Raw genomic sequence first — 23102 nt, 5'->3', positions numbered from 1 at the left:
CACTGCTGTCTGATCTTAGGCAAGTACCTGGCTAAGCTTCAGCGGCTTCTTTCTTTCAGCTACAGCCAGAATTACATATGTCTGTAAATTAAGGCTTGCGTGCTACACAGCTCTCAGGTACGTGAGGCAGTGTGCAGTTGCCAAGGCCAGTGCACATTAAGCTGGTTGGACGTTTTGTAGCATTTATGTTTCTGGGGGTCCTCTGCACTTTGCAGTGAGGAATGCTACCAGAAAACCCGTGCCCCTCCTTCTGAAAGACTTCTCCCCATCCCAAGTGTTACAGTCTAAGAATATGACTAGCATTCACGCTTAGTGGTAATGTTTTAATAGGCTACTGGACAAGAAAAGAGGAAGGAAAATTTCTCAAATCAGGCTTTTCGGTCTCTGTCAATGTCATGCATTAGCAAACTGGGTTTTATGGCCTAAATAGTACACAGGGTCTGGGCCATGGAAGAGTCCCTCACCCTTAAGACTGTTCTGAAACTTAAGCTGTAGGTAGGTGTGGAAGGACTAGTCTGCCATGTGCATTGTTTTAGGATATTAACCCTGTAACACCCCTTTATGTTCTGTCTTTTCCTCTTCAGAAAACTTTCCTACACATGCCAAGTATTTCATTTATTTGTATGTATGTACTATACTGTACACTACAGTTGCTTAAAATACATATCTGAGTTCCTTTGATAAGACAGTTTGGTTGGTTTGTGGTTGTTTTTTTTTAAGGTAGCATTTGACAGTGTTTCTCATCCCTTCTCTCTTGGATCTTCCTTTTTTTTTCTTCCGTAAAACTCTGTTTCTGTTCAGAGGGTGTTGATTATTTTTTGTTTTGGGCTAACGTAGAAAATGCTTTTCTTCACTGTTTTTTATGAGGCAATACGCTGTTGAAGATTTATTAATTTTTTTTAAAGTGTGTTCACAGAGCTGCTTCTGGGAAAGAAGTCCGCAAGACCGACAGGACATGAGTATCTGGTTGAGCTCTTGAAATACTGTCATACTGTCGTCCCCGTTTATAAAATGGCGTCAGGTGCTCCTCACTGAGCACACAGGCCTCGAAGCACACACAACAGCAGCACTGCGCCAACTTTGTGCGGCCAGGCCAGAGCTTTAATTGTAGAGGATACGTTAAAAGCGTTTTTATGGCTAAAAATTGCAGTAAAGGCACCAAGATCGGTTTTGAATCCTGGAGCATATTTCTGTGCATGACCGCATCTGACTCACTGATAAAGTAGGACAGAGGGAACAGCGTCACTTTTTAACTACGGGAAAATAAGTATTTCGTTAAATTACAATCCCGTGAGTTTAAAGTCTACCTTTTTCTCAGGCGAAGGGTGACACCCAGTGGCCCATTAAATTACCGCCATTTCCCGAACGTGCCGGCTCCCGGCAGCACGCACACGGCGCACCCCGCCCGCCTCAGCGCGCCTGGCTGAGGGAGTCCGGTCAGCCCCGCGAGCGCCGAGGGGCGCGCGCTGCGCGGGCCGGGGGCGCGGCAGGACACGCCCAGCCCGGTGGCGGGCGCCGCGCGAGGGCAGTGGCTGTGGCGGCGCCCACCCCGCGCCGGCCGGCCGTCCTGCGGGCGGGCTGCGGGGCCCCGCTAGCGGCCGGTTCGCTGAGCGAACCTTAGGCAGCAGCAGCACGGTGTGAGCGAGCACCGAGTCTTGCCTTGCAACGGCCAAGCCTTACTTTCGGGCAGAACGCTACACAATCCGAGCCGGCCGCTGTCTCACGTTCTCTGCGGTTTGACGCCGCGTCCCTGCCTCCCCTGCTGTCCCTGCCGCCCCTGCCGTCCCTGCCGCCCCTGCTGTCCCTGCCGTCCCTGCCGCCCCTGCCGTCCCTGCCGCCGGCCGCCGCGGCACAGCGCGGGTGCTCCGCAAGCTGATCCGCTGGGCCCCGGGCAGCGGCAGCCCGACATCCCGATGCAATTACCTCAGCGGGAATGGGGTTAAGAGACGCGTAATAAATTCATCTGGGGTCACTCTTTTTAGGCATCTGAAAAGATGTGAAGAAACAAAAAACATTCTTTGTCAGCGCCACACATCGTCATCTCTCAGCGAAGCCTGCGGGTGTGCCTGGAGGTGAGCAGGGCTGACCGCGCCGACGCGTTGGCGGCCCGCGCCTGTGCCCGCCGCTCTGGCACCCAGCATGGGAAAGGGCTCTGGGGAAGAGCACGGCTAAAGCAGCCGGCCCAGCCAGCCGTTCCGCGAGTGATAAAAAATGCAGACTTGCATGATTGGCCCTCCAGACCTGCAAACAGACTAATTAGAATGCCCCAATTAGAAGCGAGTCAACTATTTTTGTGAGTTTGCTGCCAAGCGCACTGCTGGGCACAGCTCCTCCGCAGCACAGCCGCTCGAAGAGGTGGTGGTGCTTACAGGCTTGCAATGCTTCACACTCCGGCCCTGCCCACTTCTGCCCTGCCCTGCCCGCTCCTGCCCCTGCCCTGCCTGCTTCAGCTCCGCTCCTGCCCTGCCCTGCCCGCTCCTGCCCTGCCTGCGCCTGCCCTGCTCTGCCTGCTCCCCTCCCGCTCCTGCCCTGCCTGCCTCTGCTCTGCTGGCTCCTGCTCTTGCCCTGCCCTGCCTGCTCCTGCCCTCGGTTGTGGGGATCCCTGAGCACACCTCTGACCCTTGTACCCGCATCAGTCCTCTCTGTCATACAGCATATGATGACACGATCACAAGCGATATTCTGAGGGGTTTATTAACAAGTATGATACATATGCATTGTGTACTAAATATGAGGACTGTACAGTACAAATTTATGTTCACAGTTTGACATGACAAAATGTCATTACTGAATTCCCATTGGACTACCAAAGTAGAAACAGTGAAAGTACATGAAACATTCACATATTTAATAAGAAAAATTACCAAAATGTCTCCATATTTGCAAGTTATAGTAATGCACACTAGAAACCTTTAATTACCCATTCAGTCTTACTAGCTTATAAAATATATTACATTTTATTAAAAAATTTCTGCATAGTTTATACAAGTATTAAAGTAAATATAACATCCCTGCTACATTTGCAGGTGAGAGATGCTAAGCAGAACGATTATTTTGACCCTCTAATATTTAAAGTACATTTTTTAAAAAGTGCTAATATTTGTAAAATATAATGAAAACTGGTGTAGCCCTCTTAAGATAAGTAAAACGTAATTTTTTATAGAAAACATTTGTATTCACCTACATGTTGCTAACCTTGACAGAGACAACATACCTGGACAAGATGTGGCATTAGAAATATCACTGCAGAATGGCAGTGTATATTTCAATAAAACCACATGCATTTATACCTATGCAGTTTTTCGTGATTGTCTTAGAAACTAGTAATTTGTTATAATCAAATGACTTAGACACATTTTAGTAAAACGGTATCACCTGTTACACACCGCACAATGCGATACTGCTAGGGAAAAAGGTGGCTTTTTAAAATATACACGTTCTGCAGCATTAGGGTTTTCTATGTATCTAAACTGGCTTTTCTTTAGTAAGGGCAAAGACAGAAGGATTGGCTTTAAAAAATACTTAGTCAGGTATATTTAAAAATTACAAGATAACCCTCAAATCAGAGTTTGCTAAAATGAATCAATGAGCCAGTTAAGATGTAAATTCACATTTTCAGCTGAAAGACAAAATTGTATTTGTGACTTTTTTGACATCCCACAAGACACCACAGACACAAGTGAAAAATTCTATAAGCAAGGCATTTATATGGAATAATCTCAAATATTTAATACTTAAATTTCTGTTGTCCTAAATCCCAAGGCACATGGGTAAAGATATTTGAAAGTTCTATTGAATCTCCACTGTATTTGTCCCCACTATTAGCATAAATATTTTCAGGAAAAAAGTAGTACATAGGCTAATGAATGAACATGGCAAATAACCTAAATTAAATTCTCCAATGTAACTCATGGTTACAAAGAAGTTCTGCACCTAGGGTACTTGATTTTAGACTTCTAATTTAAAAAAAAAAATAAATAAATCAACCAATAAAACCCATACACAACCAAACCAAACAAAAAAAAAATTGTGAAGGCCTCAAAAGAGAACAGCATTGGAAAGAAATTTCCTTAAACATTCCAAATTCTATGGATTTGCATATGTTAAGCTAAAAATGGGACCAACTGCCATTAAGCCATTTATTTCTATAAGATCTCATCTGTTTTTTTCCCTAGAATGCAAGAGAATTATTTTCATCCCAGGACACTGAATGTCTGTAGACTTGTGACAGATGCTACAGGGACTCCACACACCCTCTCAAGTGATGTGTCTGCATTTATGGCACTATCATTAAAACCTAGAGCCTAGCGAAGGAGGCCAATTCTGCTACTGCTGCCAATAAAAATATCCAACAAAAATCTCCATTCTAGAACAGTTGCTCACTAATATCCTCCTCTTCCCTGCAAGTTCCTCAACATCAGTAACAATCTGGCCTACCAAAAAAAGACTGATTCATCTCCCAGGTTTCTCAGCTCCATAGCTAAGCAGATGAAGGCCAGTTACAAGTAGATCTGGTGTAACTTCCCTCAGTTCTAGCGGAGTGGTGAGGATGTATGGTGCTGTAACACAGCATATGGATCTTCCTCATGAAAGCTTTGCAGCGATGTTTCCAAGTCTGCTTTGCAAATCTCCATTCTCCCCTTCGTAGAGCACATGTTCAGGGCTCCATTCCTTAAATAAAATTGCCAGTTCCATATTCCCACATACAAGATTTGCTGAACAACTGGAACAATACTTTTTTTCACAGCAGTTGCTGTAGGACTGTTTTCTCCAGGAAGTACAGATCCCGCCCTTCTGTAATTCTATGGTTACGTGGATGTCAGCAGAACACCTGGTAAACTCCCATCACCTAGGGAAGGCTTTTTGCACTCAAAACTGTTCCAAGACTACTTCAGTTTGCTGTTGGGACTCCACAGGATGTAGCAGCACAGCCTACCTGCTCCGTAACCTCAAAAATACCCACCTGCAGATGGACACTCCACCTGACTCCTCCTGGAGAGTTTTATGAAAACTCTTCCTCCCCTCACCCCTCCATCTTCCAGTGGGTTTTTCCCAAGAGAAACAAACCCCTGACTTCAGTATGTTTAATTTGCAGGGAATGGTATTTGCCTTACATAGGAGAAAGAAGAAAAATGCACCAGTGTGCAACAGCCTGGAGAAATACATCCTGTTTCCTTGCAGTGCCACCAAGTCTCCCAGCTAATAGTCAGAAACCTTCCTTTCAGCAGGCTTCCACAGACAGGAACATTTCTAGGGTCAGCTGCAGGTTGCTTGATTTCAGTTAATCTATTGTGTTTGCTAACCGACATGGGAGTTAAGACTTGCTGATGCGGTATTTTTAATACAATCGACACATCCACAGGGAAGCTTCGTCTACCTACTGTTGAGACGCTACCAGAGTCACAGACCAGGGTTACCAAATGGATGATCTGGTATGTTTTTATCCAAAACAGATACATGACTCATTTTATCATCAGAAGTGTTTCATAATGTCTGATGCCATCTTGTCATAAAAATATTGTGGATTAATCATTTTAAATACTGTAGTGTATTAAAGTGGCACTCACTTTCAACAATACAGGTCAGAGCATTTTTGACATAATGATTGCTATTTTCTGAGGTACAGCAAAGAAAAAAAATATTTAGAAGAAATGTAGGGGAGCGATTGTAGAGGGACAGTCTACATCCCTGAAATGAGGTGTGGTAGGTTTGTATGAACATAATTTAATGCCGTATCATAGGAGAGTACCGTGTGTGTTCCATCCATACACTTGCACAAAAAGCAGACACAGTGTCACACAAGGCCTTCATTTAACAAATCCACCAGGGCATTATGCAATAAAAACAAGTATATATACTACACTATAATACAGAGGACAGATGACATTGGTTTAGATGCACAGTATTATATATGGACCAATTCCTGCCAATTTTTCTTCTTGACTGGGGTAAATGATATGATGACTCAATCTTTCTGTAAAGTAATTATATTGCTTCGATTTATTTCTACAGTGTCATTCACTGTTTGGGCAAAGGGGATTTCTAAATTGGGTGTCTTTCTAAAACTGCTGTATTAACCATACTGCAGAAATCAACACAGTTGGGAGAGTCCATTAATTGCATTGTTAAGCATAAAATGAGAGTGTATCTATCCCTTACAGGGCACATAATTAAAAAGTCTCTGGCAAGGACTAGCATTTTGGATATTCAGTAAATTTACTACTTTATCAGTATATGCTGGGTTGATTATACGAAGAAACCAACAAAAGCTGTTAGTTTACAAATTCCCTTATTCACAATGGAATACACTAAACATACTGTCTGCAGAAAGGGTTTGCTTAGCATCCCCAGAAGAAAAAATAAAAGGAAAAAAAGGTGTTCACATTCTTTAGGTCTGACCCGTGGCAAGGACATAGAAGGGTTAGATAACATCTGTTACTGACCATATGTAAGCTTTTAATGGTATAAACTCAGAGATTCAGACCAGCTGAATCCAAATCAAAATGCATGTGTAAAAAAAAAAAAAAGTGTGACAGGAGTCGGGGACAGAAGACATTCAGACTAGCATGTGGCGTTTTCTGTGAAGAGCAAGATGGTCCGAACGTGAAAAGCTACGGTCACAGTCTGGGCACTGAAAAGGTTTGATTCCCGTATGCTTGCGGAAATGCCGCGTTAGTTCATCAGAACGAGCAAACTTCCACGTGCATCCCTCCCAAGTGCATTTGTACGGTTTTTCACCTGGAAAAAGAAACACAGAAGTGGGGATTTAAGACAAACATATCAGCTAAGTATTTGATGGATTTATCCTCTTGCCTTGTCAAATTTCAGCAAGTACTTTTTAATGATTACTCAAAAAAACCTCTGAAGAGCACTCGGCTGTGGAGTACTCTGCACTAGAAACTGTGTAATTGATGTTAACGGATAAAAAAATTGTTTCCTGCCATAACTTATTTTTTTATTGTCTCTCTGTTCCTCTCTCTGCCCTATCAGCATTTGTTTTGTCTCACCAAGGCCAGAAGTGTGAAGGTTTAAACATTTGTTCAAGTATTTTCAAAACCAGGACCTAGATTATGTGGGGGAAGAGGACTGGTGCTGCTACCATTCAGCACAGCAGGCAGAAATTTTCTTGTGACCTCTTAAAGTTACTGTAGTATAAATAACTGGTACCACTGTCGCAAGCAGCTCAACTTAAAATCTCTCTCAATCTTTACTTCCTAATATGTGATCATCCTCCTCCTCCTTAAAACCATTGGGCTGCCCAACAGGTAAATGGCTGGCTTGATGTAAGACAGACATGAACTGGGCTCCATTTTACCCTAGAAGTGTCTCTTATCTTCGTAAAAGGCTTGGATGTACATATATTCATTCAGCATGCCAAGAAGAACATTGCAGTGGAGAACAGAGATGGGGATACGTTTATTGGAACATTCACTCAGAAAAGAGCACTATCAGACCAGTGGTTAGCGTGTCCACATGAAGCAGATGTGTTTGTGTTTGGCACACAGTCCAGACTTTTGCAAATGGGCTACTCCCATGGAAGTCTCAGTCAAGTTTAACAGTGATGTAAGAGGTGAGGTAGTGCAATTTGAACTGATTTGGTGTTTACAGGGTGTGCAGAATGAGTAATCTGCAAGCAACTGGACAGAAAATGAGCAAAGAGCCAGTGAATGTAAAGCATACACCGTAATCCTGCTTTGCCTTACAGTCTCTTGTGGGTTTCTCCTGCTACATCCTCTGTCTTTCGCTCAGCCTATTCATTATTTTCAGAACAATGCCTGATCTAACTTCTGTCATTTAGTTATTTACACATGTGGTCACCTGGCCATTAGCACAAACTAAAAGCTTAGCCTACTATTTTACCACAGACAACAGAATAAAAGCATAGCAATGCTCAAACCTGTATGGGTTCTTCTGTGAGCTTTCAGATGGGAGCTTTTAGTGTAGACTTTGTTGCAGCCTTCGTAATCACATCGATGTATTCTGCGTTTTCTTTGAGTGTCTGGAGATTCCACAGGTAAAGGCCTCTTTCCTGGCTGAACTATAACTGAAGGGTGATTCCTGCAAAGTCAAACCGAATGTTAAAAATGAAAAAAATTTAGCACAGCAAACCCCAGCTAATACGACTCGTGACAAAGCTGTTTATTCACTACCACTGTCTCTTGGCAGAAAGAACAACATTACATGCATGTCGAAAAATTCAAGAGGGTTTACCAAGTGTTGTGTATTCTAGCAGTAATATTTTTAAATCTTTACTCACTTCGTGGCATGATGTAGCCATTTTTACTACTCCCTAGCTTTTTTTAAACTTACAAAGGAAAAAAAACCCTTAAAATTCCTGATTTTCAGTCAAACTGAGATTTCTCAAATTCTGGGTTCATAATGCACTTTTCTTGTATTTGTTCACAATTTTTGTTCTTCATATGTAACTAATTCACTTGTAATTGGAAACGGCTATTCCGTATCATTAAAGCAACTGTATCTTTAGAGTTTCAAAGCAGAACTTATTCTCTGTTGTTCCAGCCACTCCTTTAGAGAATAATTAAGAATTTCCTGTTTGGTGCTGGCAGGAGGGTGCGGCCTCCCTATACCACTGACGTCAATTCCTAAAAGTAGAGTTTAGCCTGTGTGGCACACCCACAGGATGTCTGAAGTTGTCCCTCCACCTTCATAAACATCATTTTTTGCTTTTGAAGCCCACAGGTACGGTACAGGTAAGACATGTACTAACTACATATGGACTTAATGTAACAAATAAAACCATAAATATTCACATTTGTGAAAACACACTGAGCTTCTTAAAAGGTGTCATCAACTGTGGCCGCTTAGGTTTGAACAGCACTTCTGCTGTAGAACTGGGGACAACCTTGATTCTTTCTTCCATGCTGATGTTAAGAGAAGGAAATTCAGTATGTTTGTCAAAAAGGTTAAGTGGCATTACAAATCTTGTAACCTCACAAAGTTGCATTTTGCAACCATTAGCAGATCTGTAGCACTGCTTTAATGTATTTTTTAGCTTTTAACTGAGTATGTGCAGATATTAGCATTCCTTGTTGCAAAACTAGCTCCTCCGCATGACAGAAATAAACTTTTTTCTCAGTTACTGTATTTCACATTTCTTTACTGATTTAATTACATTTTATAACACTAAGTTAAACCAAATTCCTTTAGGTCCTAATTTTCAGAAACACTGAATACCTACTTCTCTCAGCAAAATAAAGGATATGTGCTAAAGATAGAAAATCTTTCCCATGGTTTAACAGTAAAAAAATTTTCCATTCCTCTCCACAGCAGCAGGATGGGAATTACTGATGTGGGAAAAATTTAATTCTGTTATTAATTTTTAAAAGTTACAAGCTTGAAATTGGGAGCCAAATTCTCTGTCTTGGGTGTTTCTGTGACTATTGAGTAATGTACTCTTCAAGTACACATTAATCTAGCTAAAAATATTGTAATGGCAGGAAACCTCAGATGGTGATGTTAGACACAGATGTACACGCTCCCAAATAAGAAAGGCAGGCTTTTAGCTTCCAAATAAATGCTCCTCTAAAGCAATGCCCAGTTTTAACGCTGTTGCATACTAGTCTTTCACTATTAGTCTATTATTATATATTCTATATATATTAAAAAAATATATTATTATATTACTAGTCTATTATTAACAGGAGAAGCTCTGGCTTAGGACACCAAGCAAACTTGGTTTAAATCCCTATATGTGGAGGCTAGTCCTGGATATGGTAACATCTGGAAAAAGGGAGAAAAAGGATATTGGCTGCACACTGTTTGTGATGGTTTTCAACCTAAGTGCATGTAAAAAAAAGCACTGAGAATTTTTCTCTGTCTCATTTTCCCTCTAGAGGAAAGGAGGCTGGCAAGACTACAGAATGTTATCAATAATCAGATAGGGCATGGAAGTTTTAAAAAATGGTTTAAGCAGTGATAAATACTAAGTGCCGATAATAAAAGCCCTAATTCTTTCATTCCCTTTTACACAACCAGATACAAATTCACCCAAGTCTAACCATTTAAGCATCATTCTTTAATAAATAGTACCTTCCAAAAATCATGTTGCCACTTCAACAGCTTTTTCTTCTTTACCAACTGACGACACTATGCTGACAGTGTGATTTAGACTTTGACACTTGCACTCACAAGAAAATACAATGTTAATGAGGCTTCTTATATTTGGTCAGAGATTATTACCTCATGTATGATTTTAGAAATAACTGCATAGTTATGTCACTTATCAGACATCCTAGAAAGGTCAGCAATCCCTACAGAAATGCCACCAACATTATACATTTATAACGCCTGCCAAAACCGAACACTGATGCAGAAACAGTCACTTAAGTGAGACTGAAGATTTCCTATGTCCCTTTAGTGTAGCTTATGTCTGAATACTGCACTTTGGGCAGTTGAAACCTATGAAATATGGTAACAAATCATTGCCTAACTATAGCTCATAATACAGAAAGACAGACTGATGAAGCTGTGAGACAACAGGAAATTTTATAAAGATCTAGGTCTCTCATTTTGTAACTCATGTCTATGCGTTGTATTTGTGTTTTATTTTTTTAAATGATGAAAAGATAAAAGCTACCATTTACAGACTTCTTGCTGTGGATACAGAAGAATGTGAACTTGGAAGGGCTGGCTTTAGAAATGAGCAAGAACTGCAGCTCTACAGGACAGCTCGGAAGCAATTTAAGCCATTACAATGTGAAGACAGGGTCTCCATAAACATAATGCTCTGCACGGGCAAGCGCAGAGGAGATGCTTTGGAAACATGGACTATTGAAATGTTTTTTTAACACCACTACCTACACATTATACCAAATTCTTTATTTGGTGGATGGGTTACCTGCGGAAAACTGGACTCATCGGGAAACAATTAATGCAAATCACTAATGCAGGTGATAAATCTGCAGAAGTCTCAGCCCTGGAGGAAGGGTGTGGTATCAGCCAGGAACAGCACTTACTGGTTTGCGCTTGTTAAAGAGGCCTCAAAAGTAAACTGAACCATCTGATAGTCCTAACTCAGCAGGAGTTAGTTCCAAGTACATACAGACCTTACTCCCTTGTGTAGCAGGTCCATTATGGAAGATAACTAACCATCTAGTAAACGTGGATGTTTACCATTTTATTATATGTTTATTATAATAAAACATATAAGGTTATTTTTAAATAAACAGCATAAAGTTTCTAAAACCTAGCTGGCAACTAGTTCATTGCAAAGACCCTGCAGTCTAGAAGCTGCATGTAGGCTGGTTAGAGACTTGAAAACAAGGAAGGGTGCCCAGAAGAGAAGCCTGTACAGAACGTTGTTGGCCCAGGAGCTGCAGTGTGCCTTTTATCCTTGTAACGGTCACGAGCAGGAGGAAGAGGATGTCTGCTGAAGGAAATGCAGGAGACCACCTGTCTGATGCTCTCTCTCTCTCTTTCTTAATCACCCTGCACTCACACACGGGTTTTGGGAGTCTGGCTCTGAGCCCTTCTTCCCCACTCTAGGAGGTGAGGTCTCGCACAACACCTCTAAGGGCAATGGGTGAGCAGGAAGAAAGGGCAGAAATGGATTCTGAAGTCATGTACCATGAGCTTAGCTCAGTTCCCACTTCAGCTCCTACCAGAGTCACTTCAGCAGCCTGCAAGCCTGCCCAGAGCATCGCCTGCTGAAGGACAAGCTGGGCTCTGGGCATTCCATGATTTTGGCAAGTTGACAGAATTTTCCCTAGGAAAACAGGAAATGGAAAGGTGCCTATGGCTCCTCAGGTACTTCCTGAGAAATTTTTAATATTCCAAATTAAAAAGTTTCTGCCCCAGACTTCAATTCTTTCTAGCCCTTGCTCTGCCTTCTGCAAACAGGACTGTTTTTAAACCCAATTAAATCTGTGATCCAGTTCATGCAGTGGCCCCAGTAACAGCTGTACCAGCACAATGGGTTGGTACTGGGATGGAAACGGGTGGCTGGGAGGAGAGTGAGCTTCAGGAACTACTTGAGCTGCCAAAAAAGCCACCCATGGAACAACATCCTGGGTAAACATGGAATTTTCACTGGCCTACACAACTTGTAGGCCTGAGGGGATTCCTTCCACCAAGCAGCCAAAATTTTTTAGAAGACAAAGAGGTCCTCCGAGAAAATAAAGTCACAAGAGTATTTTTAACGAAATGTATTTCAGGTAACATAAATACAGAAATCAGTATGAAATGCCTCTACAGTATCTTTACAGTTTGCTGCTGGTTTTATACAAACAGGTATCACTGGCTTACTGTGAGTCCTACTTTCAGTAAATTATAAGATTGGGACTAGCATTACTTCAGAAGCGTATTATATAAATGGCAGATTCATGTGGTTGCGATGTATAAATACATATCAACTCCTGTACTGCTAAAGAGGGGGCAAAAAAAGTTGAAATCACATTTCACAGTAGCAGTGGGGGGGAAAGGATGTTTTTCTACATTTTACCACATATTCTAAAGCACAGCAACACTCCACTCCTCAAAATCAGTAACTGCTGCAATGAACTGCTTTTCATTCTTCTGCTGTTCTTGGGACTACTGTTAGCTACTTACTCTTGCAACATTACTTGCTGGGGAGACAATGAGGTCATCATTGGAGGTGACATTTGTTCAGGATAGAAGTCAGTCTTTGATGGTTCACTTCCTGGCTCTGTTTTGATTGTTTTCTTCAATGTAGGCTTCTCGTAAGACTCAATAACAGGCACTGTATGGGGGAGGGTAGCAGAGGGAAGACAACACATCAAAAATATCAAGAGTTATGGAAATAGAAAATTGATATAAAAATCTATTGTTAAAAGAAATCCCCCATCTCTATACTTAATGCAACAATTTATGCTAAAATACAAAATCTTCCAGTTTTAGTCTATCTCCTGATGAACTGTGATTCAAACCCATTCAATTAAATTTCATCAGTCCAACATTCTAATCAGTCCAAATCTCAGGAGATAAACAGCTTTATGCAGGTATAAATCAGAACTCAGTAAGTTTGGTAAAATATTTACACAGTAAACTCTATGCCTGTGTATTTCAGAAGAACAGGAATTATTTCCCATTTCCTAAAATGTGAAAAACACAAAAGTGATTGGATATACAGTTATTTTCCCAGGATGAGGGATGGCATAAAAAAGAAACCCTGACAACACCAACCTTGCATGCTACTTGGAGTTTCCATCTCATCTGCAAGAACTGTAGACACCATGATGGGCTGCTGAAGATGGGGCGCATACATAAAAGGAACTGGCTGGACCACAACCGGCTGTATAACTGGGAGTATTCCAGGGCTTCTTAGTCCGTGGCGTGAAAGAGCAGCGGCCATTACAGGTGGGATTGTTATTGGCATGGAAATAGGCTGTACTCCTGGGGGTGACGGTGTGAATTTACTGAGAGGTGAGCTGGGTGAGGACAGAGTCAATCCAGGTGAAGTTCTCCTGTGCACAGTCTGAAACTTTAGGGGGGAAGGAGAACTTCCAGTTGAAGATGGTGAGCTCCGTTTGTTCACTGTAAGGTCTACTGGCTCCATCTGGATTCCATTTGATAGTCCTTCAGGGTTTGAGTAGAATTTATTGTGCAACATACTTGGTGTAGAATAAATGACGCTGTATTTGTTTGGCTTCATTTGGTCCATGTAATTGGACGGGTATGACTGTCAGAAGGAGTGGGAAAAAATATGGAAAATCAAATAATAAATCAACACACACACAATTACTGCTGAAAAAGAAAGGCAAATAATAAAATGAGGCAAAATGAAAAAGTTTCAAGAAAGCACTTTAATGTACTTTCTAAATAAAAGTGAACTAAATAAAGCCTAAGATTTCACACAAAGGCAGTTACTCAAGTACTGATTCACTGTTTCAGAAGCAATGTAAAACAGATGATGAAAACAAATCCTCAAGGCTTATTCAACTCTTTTCCTCCCTTAAAAACTGCTTTTCACATACTAAGTTGTGCGTTATTTAACTGACCTGGGAGATACATTGTGCTACGGCCAGCATGTAACTGTATATGGAGGATCATGAAGTCAAGCAAGAGGGGAGTTAAATTAGACAGAATTGCAAGTAACAGGTCCCAATCAACTGCTTAAGTAATTGGAAAACAATCATCACTAAAGCAAGAAATTGTGTATCTCAATCATACAAACAATAAAAAATACACAGCTCAACTATATAAGCAATGGGTAGGAAACTCAAAGAGTGCAAAACGTAAATTCTAAACACAGACACACATACACTTAACTTTTTTTAAGAAATAAAGCAGCTAACTAGCCAGTTTGATTTTGAAACGTTAGTACAAGCATAAACAGTTGGCATGTTGAAATACTATTCCCGTCAGTGGTAGCTAGCAGTTCTCATTACAAGATCATATAAACCCCTAAGCTAATCTTGACCAACATGATGATATACACATTTTAGTGGAAATAAGTTTTGTAAACCAAGAAGTATTAACATTCATTGCAGAATAACGTATTAATAAAACAACTATCCAGATCAATTTTGCAATTAAAGTGTTAAAAACTGAAGTTGTTTACTAACAGATAACTTACAGTGGAAACCAATGTGGTGTTTTAACACAGCAGATAGACATAGAAAATACAATCCACACAGTGTTTTAGCCCTTAGATGGTGTAAACTTTTTGAAATACAATTTCAGTAAAATTTGGATTCTAAGTAAAGCTTCACGTTAAGGCTAAGCCTGTTTCACACCAATATTAAAAAACTGCTGATTCTTTGGCATCAAAATTATTTTGATGAGTGGTATTAAAAAACATTCAGAATGGTAGAAAATTAAGCAGATTAGCAGTACAACAGTAATGTATTTTTATACAATCATTTCCATGACATTTCAATTACCTTTTTTTCTTGGGATGAAAACTAGCAAATACATATTCCTGGTTTCTTAACTCTGTCTTCCCTGTGAGTGCCCATTAGCTGATTTTAAATGTGAGCATTAACTAACATTTTTGCAAAATGACACATTTTTCCTTTCAGTTAGTTTGAAACAGTGAGTTTAGAAAATATTAAATTTTCCTGCTGCATTCATAGCACTGTGATAAAACAACAAAGCTGAGTCACCTATTCCATAAAATACTTAAATAAAGCAGCATCACAATGGTGATTTATCCTCAAACAGTAAATATTACATTAAAACCTCTGAAACTTTATTTATGCTCTCTATGACTATTCTTACAAATTCAATCAATAAAAACGTTCATCTTTGATGGTAAATGGCTCCTCAAAATTCTATTACAATGCCATTATCGCAAACAGTGCTGGCTAAAACAGGTTCTATACATTTACCACCACTGCTAAGCCAAGCAATGAAATTATCATTCTAAGTGATGAAGGCCACTGAATACTGAGAGTTTAATATTTAACAGTATTTAGTATCTACTACATCTGATCAAGTTGTGAGTATAGGCAAAAATTCAAAATTCACGCGCGTAAGAGATAAGAAGTACTTCAGTTAAAATTGCTGTTATTGGCTTACAGTAGAATTGCTGTTATTGGTTTACAGTACAAAGCCTACTCACTCAGCTTCAACAAACGGTAACTGTTCCACCACTAAACATCAGTGCATTTACAGTGCTTACAGCTATTTCTTCCATTGCAAGAACACTAGAAAAAGACTATGCAATTTAAAATCTTAGGGAATGTTTTCAGTCAATGAGTCTATTAAAGAACAAAGTATCTCCAGGCTGCAACCTTTCTATATAAACAGTTATCTTCTCTCAACTCTTTAAGCAACACTAGGAGTATGTGCGTGCTGAAAAAAAACCTACTAAAATGTGCAGAGAACTGAAAACTACAAAAGTTAAGTCAAATATACCTAGACTACCAAGAAACACTCTCCAAGAATTAGGAAGAAAATGATGTTTTTAAGAAGTTATTATTTTAAGGAATTGGTATTTTACACCATATGCCTTGCATTATTTTGCATAGAAGGTTTCCATTGTTGTAATTAAACTGGCACAGATTTAACATTAGCTATTTTTTCTGGCAGTTTGGGGAAGCTGAATCATTTTTCTAAACTCTTCATCCTTCTGTGATTTTAATTGCTGTTTCTATCTGAACTGTAGATAGATTTGTGACAGAAAAATGTCGTGTGACAATCTGTGTTGGGAAGAAAAAGAGTGAAGGAGTTGAAAAGGGTGCTAGAACAATGAAAAGGAGAATATCTGCTGTCAGTCAGACACTGGTAGGAAACGGTTTTGCTTCCCTATCAATGAAGTGGTTAAAACCCTGTTCATTTGCAGTAAGTCACACTCAGATGTATCTCCCAATTCTGAAGTTAAGCTTCCTGTATCTTAAGAGCACAGCAAAGTTTCAATTTCTAGCTCCCTGGGACACCACAATTGCCATTAGATTGATATGAACCACTGCTTTCAAATTTGCTAAGTCACTTTCCCTTTCTTTGCCAGGGAAGTGGACAGTACCCCTTGGGGGATATGGGATGGGAGAGTAAGACTTCACAATCTTTCTCTGTAAATGGGGAGCATTAACAATAGCAAACTAAAAAAAAACCCAACCAACTACCTCTATTTGGTTTTCTAAATGCCACCAACTGTAGGAAGCAGGAGTGTACTTCATAGCCTGCAAAAGCAGTCTTTTCTCACCTGTCCTAGAACTTAGGCAAAATATCCTGGTGGAACAATGGAAAAGTAGATATCATTGTTCTGTCTGCCTGAAATATTTAAGCAGATACATTTTCCTTGGATTTCTATTGTGGAAATTAAGCGTATGCAGGAGTTTGATCTGACTTGGATTGAAAAAAAGCCAACAAATTTGCCCCTTCTGTAAATTCTGCTTTCCTAAACTTCCCCGTGCAGAATGTTATGTTGCTACAGTAGATCACTCTAAAGATGCAGGATTGTATTTCAACCTGTATTCTGTTACAGTCTCCGTCTAGCTCTTTTTCATGTTTGCACTGATCACTTTCCTTCTTTGGGCCTTACAAAGCAACCCATTTACCTTTCCTTGCTGTTTGTCCATAACGAAACCCAGAGCACTGAAGTCACAAACAAACTGGAAAATGAAGCAAAGGAACTTCAAGTATTTTTGAGTCATATCCATGTGGCTCACACAAATTAAGAAATCCAATAAGAGAATCACCAGGCTTTTCCTCTTGACAATCTATCAAGAATAAAGACTGGCCAAATATGTCACAAGAACACCTAGCACTGCCCAGAAGACTGCTGCTTCCACAAGGGGACATTATCAAGCACTACATAATCTGCTGAGTTCTGTTATACTGCCACAGTGAAACACCTTCTTTGTTGTACAGGTGAACAGATTTTGAAGCAATTTCCCAAATCCTTTATGAACTACGTAAGTCTATGAATTAAACTTTAAAATTTAGCCAGCCTCTTTGAAGAACAGATACAAGCAAAGAACCTGCTTACCTACTTACACTATTTGTCAAATTAGTATCGTACAAGACGATGAATAGAATTTAATCCAAATAGTAGCTAATACACAAAAAAGCATTCTCACCACATGAAATTTGTATTCCAGTACACTACCTAAGACCTCAACCCCTCATGTGACACATAGCTATCCTTCAGAATGGATGAAACAAGTCGTTTGGGGGAGGACTGATGGAAGGGCAGAGAAAAACTGTTTATTTCAATTCCAGGTAAGATGGTAACACATATAAAAGCAACTTCTTTCACTAAACAGTAACTGATGTTTGTCTGAATGTTTAAAAAGTCCTTGCAGTAAATATTCAGGTACAACTCAGATGACTTTATCACTAGTTCATTAAGAACTATCATAAAATGTGCTCAATAATTCAATAAATAGCGTAAGCTACTGGTAGACTGATGAAATACTGCGGGTGCAAGCTTCAGTCATCTGAGAAGTATAGTTAAACCTTTTGGCCACACACCCTGAAATACAGTGGGTATCAAAACCGAAATTTGCTTCCCTCTTCCACCTGACGGGATACTTTGAAGACAGACTTTGTATCTGGATATACCTATAAGGGAAGTGTATTTTCAGGTAAAATAACAAATTAATTCCTAAGAGGCTTCATTTAGTTTGGCCTCTAATGATACTATAAAAATTAAATATACAATAGAAACAAATCCTGATTTTAGATTTCTGAGTTACATCAGCCCACAGTGAACTGAATGCTATGCTTAGCAGTTCCAAAACGTCACACTAACAGTTTCTTTTTCCTTCCACCTCCTCAAGATGAGGTCAAGAAAACTTAACAGACTCAGTGGCTGCGATCCTTTCCTGTGTTCTCTCCACACCATGATGCGTCCCTTTAGAAGTGTCTCCAGAGCTGTTTGTGCTGGGGAGCTGTGGTGGCAGAGCTCCAAGGAAGCTGCAAGACCAAGAAGTGCTGGGGAAGCCAGGACCTTGAGGCTTGGGGCTGAACAGCCTGTGTGTGCACGTAAGGTGAAATGCACACTCCTCAGCCCAAGGGAAGCAAAAGCAATCTCCATAAGGGGAACCTCACTCAAAAAATGTCCTTTCCTCTTGACTTTCTGCTTTTCCTTTCCTGCCTTTCTGGTTTGGTTTGGTTTTTTTTTTTTTTTTTTTGGGGGGGGGGTGGTGCATTATGCAGTAATGAAAAGGAAAGCATACAGGTTTGGTAATGCTCTGAACAGTCTTTAACAACTGGCCAGAGTGATGACACAGAGTTGTAAGAACACCCAACGTGACTCCAGAGGTCCAATACATGGAAGGTACCACTCCTCTGCAAGGAGCACACAGTACAGAATAAACAATATTTGGAACTACAGTCTTGAAATGGGCTTGGCTCAGAAATGCTCCCTTGTTCTACCCACTGCAGTTTTTCCTTCACTTGCTGGTCTGGGGAAGACTGCTCACTCCTCTCCTGGTCAGTCTGTTGACAGACCCACCCTGTCCATCTTGCAGAAGCCCACAGCTGTCTCTCATGTGCATCACCCCAAGCCACTGCAGAACCTTCTTTGGGAGATGAAGGCAGGTGTGTACAAAAGACAGCCCACCGCATCTCTATAGGGATTTTCTGTTATTCGTGTAACGACACTTGTAAAAGTAGCCCGTTTTCCGCCTTTGACGGACATCATTAGATACCCTTAGGTAATCACAGATAATCACCACTGATCTTTAGAAGGTTATACAATAATTGTGACTGAAGTGACACAGAAATTGGCCAATACTAAAGGCTCTTTCTTGACCTAAATATTGGAATTTTTCATACTCACACCCTCAGTTATAGATCGGTTATATTTCTATCATTGGTCCCAAGTAAATAAACCTCATGAAAGTCAGACTTTAATTTTAAAATCTTAACTCTCAGAAGCTGTTACTAGCACTAAAGAAATCAGACTGCTTACAGATGTATTTAAATTGATGACAATTATTCTACATTTTAAATAAACCTGGAAACAAACTTTTCACTGAAATACACCATTTGCAGCATGAGTTTAATGCACTCTAATTTATGTACACTGACTTCACCCCTTTAACTGATCTGCCTTTCTAGAGGTGTGGTTTTATGTTATGCTTGTATCTGATCTTATTGCAGGCTACTGCTGAAAGGGGAGGTCCTGTTCCCTCCTCTTCCCCCCTCCCCTTGCTCTAGCATTGAGCAGCTGCACAGAATGAGTCACATCAGCTTCCTGACCTGATGACAAAATAAGGGTATTTTTGGTGGGTTAGCAATTCTGACCATTCAATGAGCCGATCCGAAAGATTCAAATCATTCTGCGGCCACACAATTGCTTCATGTCATACAAAGGAGACACAAAGCTGGAAAGGAGGGAGAAAAACCTGAACAGCAGCAGCCTGCAGTTGAATAGGTGAAGTATACGTGAAACTGCTCCCTAAGGCCCCATTTCCCTGGCAGCCTAAATCATTACAATTCCCACTGTCCTCCCCCACACTACACATTCCTGCTGCTCTTATCAGACTCTTCTCTGAGATGACCCTATACATGAAGCTAATAGAAAATTAACTCAATCGAAAAGTAAAGGTCTCTCCTTCCCCTTTTTTCCCCATTCCTCCTCCACTGCCCTGGTTCTCATCCGTTCACATGGTAATGCACCCAGCTTATCCAGAAAAAACACCACTGCTTTTTTTGCCGGGATTAATTTTCTGCTGTTTAGAGCACAGAGTTAGCCTTGGACACACATTGTCAAGACCGAGAGAGAAACAGTGCAGGTGACAGTGAGAAGCTGTTCATTTAGTTCAAAGATGTAACATCAAAACCACAGATTCCTGTCACTTCACTGTGAAGCCTGGCAACGTAACTTCAATCCACCTCCATCAACAGCATGAGCTACAGAGATTACATTTGCACTGCAGTGGCTGAGGAGGACTTGGATGTTCTCTCCTCTGCTCTGGGGATGAAAGCACTAGCAGAGGTAATGGGACAGATCATTTATGGGCAACAAATTAATCAACTACAGAAAAAGTTTCCTAGAATGTGAATTTCACTGCCCTAAGAAGAAAATATAGTTTCACAGCCTTTCCTAAGCTCAAAGCTTAGAGAAATCTTGGTATGAATTTAAAGGTGGAAAAACTATAGAGTCATTACAAAAGCTAATATATTTTAAGGGTCTTACCACTGAAACAGGCTCCATGGCTTCTTGCTTGATAGGGACTGGGTCAAACATCAGCATCTTTTTTATTCACCTGTTCTGATGCCTCTGAGGTCCTGGCCTGCAGGAGAAAGACAAGGTGTTAGAAGGCCCCAGGAAACCCCCTGATCAACTTTCTGAATTGTAGAGAACTTCCTATTTCATCAAATTAATGTGAATATTTATCCATCTCTAACATAGCTTCCTAATTATTTGACTGGCCTTCATTTAAACATTTCAGTTATTGTAAGTCTATTCTTTCCCAATTGCTACTGAAACAAAGGGACATCTGCTCACTTTAATGAAAGTTAATTTGAATTTTTATTGTGCATGTCGGCATACCAAGATTACAGAATTGTCATTTTCATTAGTTGTCAGTGTGTAAACACATCACAGTTTAGACTAGGCATTTCTCATCATCATTACAACTTCAGAATAATCTTATTTATACAAGTGAACTGACTCAGGAAAAGATATCTCTTTTTCTAGAGTCCTCGTAGAAAAGTTGAAACTTTTATAACAGTGACATTGAAATCAATGCAAAAGAAAGATTAAGATCCGGAACTAATTTGTAGAAGTACATTCAACATGCTGCAATAACTTAACATAAAAAAATACATCACTTACTTCCCTGACATAATAGTTTTACTGACAATTCAACAACGTGTGCTAACTATGGAAAAGCACTTCAAAAATCTGGTCGTATTCCATGCAGCTTCAGTTGTTTCTTCTACAATGTTCAACCTCACTTGTCCAATTCTATCTTATCTCAAACTGCCTGAGATAAAAAGTATTTAGTGTAAAGCATGCCATAACTTAATTATCATACTATGCATTTGCCACGGTCAACTTGGAAAGACGCTGTGAAGGAAAGGAGGAGATACCTCTTCTGGGCGAAGCCATATGGGTAGAGAGTAAAAACCAAGAAAAGCAAAGGGAAGTTGTTCTCAATGACATTTAGATGTTGACATGCTTTTTATAAATCTCTTGAGGTTACACATTATATGATGAATGTTAAAGAAGCCAGTTCTGACCATACACCGTAGAGTTCACAGCCCTGCCAGAAAGTGGTATGACCTCTATTAAGACACAAGGGCACACACACAAAAAAATCCACACAAATCCAGTTCTGGCCAGTAGATGGCGCTGGAAAGAAACGAATACAGCCAGACTACACCCGCTGACGATTTCACCCCAGGGAAGTAGGCTAAAGGCTCAGCAACACGTTTGTAGTTGTGGCTGGAAAATTCTCCCAGAAATGTATATGAAAATGTTAAGATGTACCTGCTCAAATTTAAACAATTCTGATACACCTACGCTAATGAACAATCTTGCAATTAACTATCACATAACCAGCACCATTATAGATAAAAATTTGTTAAAAGCTTCCAGAGAAAGACGGCATGAGCTGTTTCAAGTCTATCATTAATTATTCAGGTATACGAATAAAGTTTAAAGACTTACAGAAATATATTACAAGTGTATATTTTGAATAATGAAACAAACAAGTATCAAAAATAAAGATTCTTCATAATTCTTCTGACAAAAGTCAAAGGCCTGACAAAACCGATTTGCAAAAAAAGTGAAAAAAAGAGCAGTACAATAGCTCTATGTAATTGCCAGTTTAAACTTAACATGTAGTTTTATTTTAGAAGCAGCTGTGTAAGATGGCACTATTTGCTAAAAGTTGTGATAATTTTGTAAATACTTTAGGTATGTGAGAAGACTATTAATTATACTATTTTTCATTCCATGGTTACCTTTTTCAGGTTTTTAACGTTTCATATAGCTAGAACTACTGTTTCAGAAGACTGTCTTCCCAGAAATACATCCACATATCTATGCATTAAATATGTATGTGTACATATGCAACACTCACACACGTTCCAACACATATATATGCATTGTGAAAACAGGAAAAAAAAAGTTATACTTTTAGACATAAAAAATGTTTACAGTAAAATGTAGCCTCTTGGACTTCATGTATAAGAATTTGGAACTACTTGTTTTCAGGTTTCCAGAAACTTTCAAATTTGAGTTTGTATGTGCATACCTAAAGTGACACACCAATCTGTACATTGGGGGGGTGGGGTGGGGTGGGGGGTGGAGGGAGAAGGAAAGAGTTTGTTCTAAGTAAGCAGTCATGCTTCCAGGCTACTCTGTCATTGTTGTTATAAAATTGAATTTTCTTCAGTTTAAGAGCTATTCCTTTTATTTCACTTTTTATTACAAGAAGGTGCATGAAAGACATTTGATAAACGTTTCACATGTCATGCTACACATCTGAGCATTTCCTGAGAGGGTTCTAAATTACTGTGTAGGAATTAGACTGACATAGAGAACAGAAAGTGTACTGCACTGAATAAAAAGTGACAAGTGATTCTTAACCTTTCTCAGGTACAGTCAGAGGGAAACATTACTTTTATTGCTGCATCATAGTAGGGGAACTGAGCACCTCTGTATCACGTTACTCTTAAGTGGTAAGTTTGCTCTCCCCATTTGATAGTGACTGGAAACC

The 23102-nt window shown here is 40.0% G+C and overlaps 1 protein-coding gene across 5 annotated transcripts in view; it reads right to left on the bottom strand.

The window, feature by feature from the left end:
* Positions 1 to 2677: 2677 nt before the first annotated feature.
* KLF3 (KLF transcription factor 3) overlaps positions 2678 to 23102 on the bottom strand; it is a 29414-nt gene continuing 8989 nt past the window's right edge. For all 5 annotated transcript variants that reach the window (XM_056352014.1, XM_056351990.1, XM_056351997.1 and 2 more), the window contains 5 exons: positions 20570 to 20666; positions 13162 to 13657; positions 12568 to 12718; positions 7898 to 8058; positions 2678 to 6738 (listed from right to left, as the gene is read on the bottom strand). In XM_056352014.1, the coding sequence (XP_056207989.1) occupies positions 6557 to 6738; positions 7898 to 8058; positions 12568 to 12718; positions 13162 to 13657; positions 20570 to 20626 (1047 nt within the window). In that variant the 5' untranslated portion in view covers positions 20627 to 20666 and the 3' untranslated portion in view covers positions 2678 to 6556. The remainder of the gene's footprint in view (positions 6739 to 7897; positions 8059 to 12567; positions 12719 to 13161; positions 13658 to 20569; positions 20667 to 23102) is intronic.

The sequence above is a fragment of the Falco biarmicus genome, chromosome 1 (assembly GCF_023638135.1).
Source record: "Falco biarmicus isolate bFalBia1 chromosome 1, bFalBia1.pri, whole genome shotgun sequence".
Taxonomy (NCBI): domain Eukaryota; kingdom Metazoa; phylum Chordata; class Aves; order Falconiformes; family Falconidae; genus Falco; species Falco biarmicus.
Note: the sequence above shows the minus strand (reverse complement) of the source record. Positions and strands in the feature narration are given on the sequence as shown.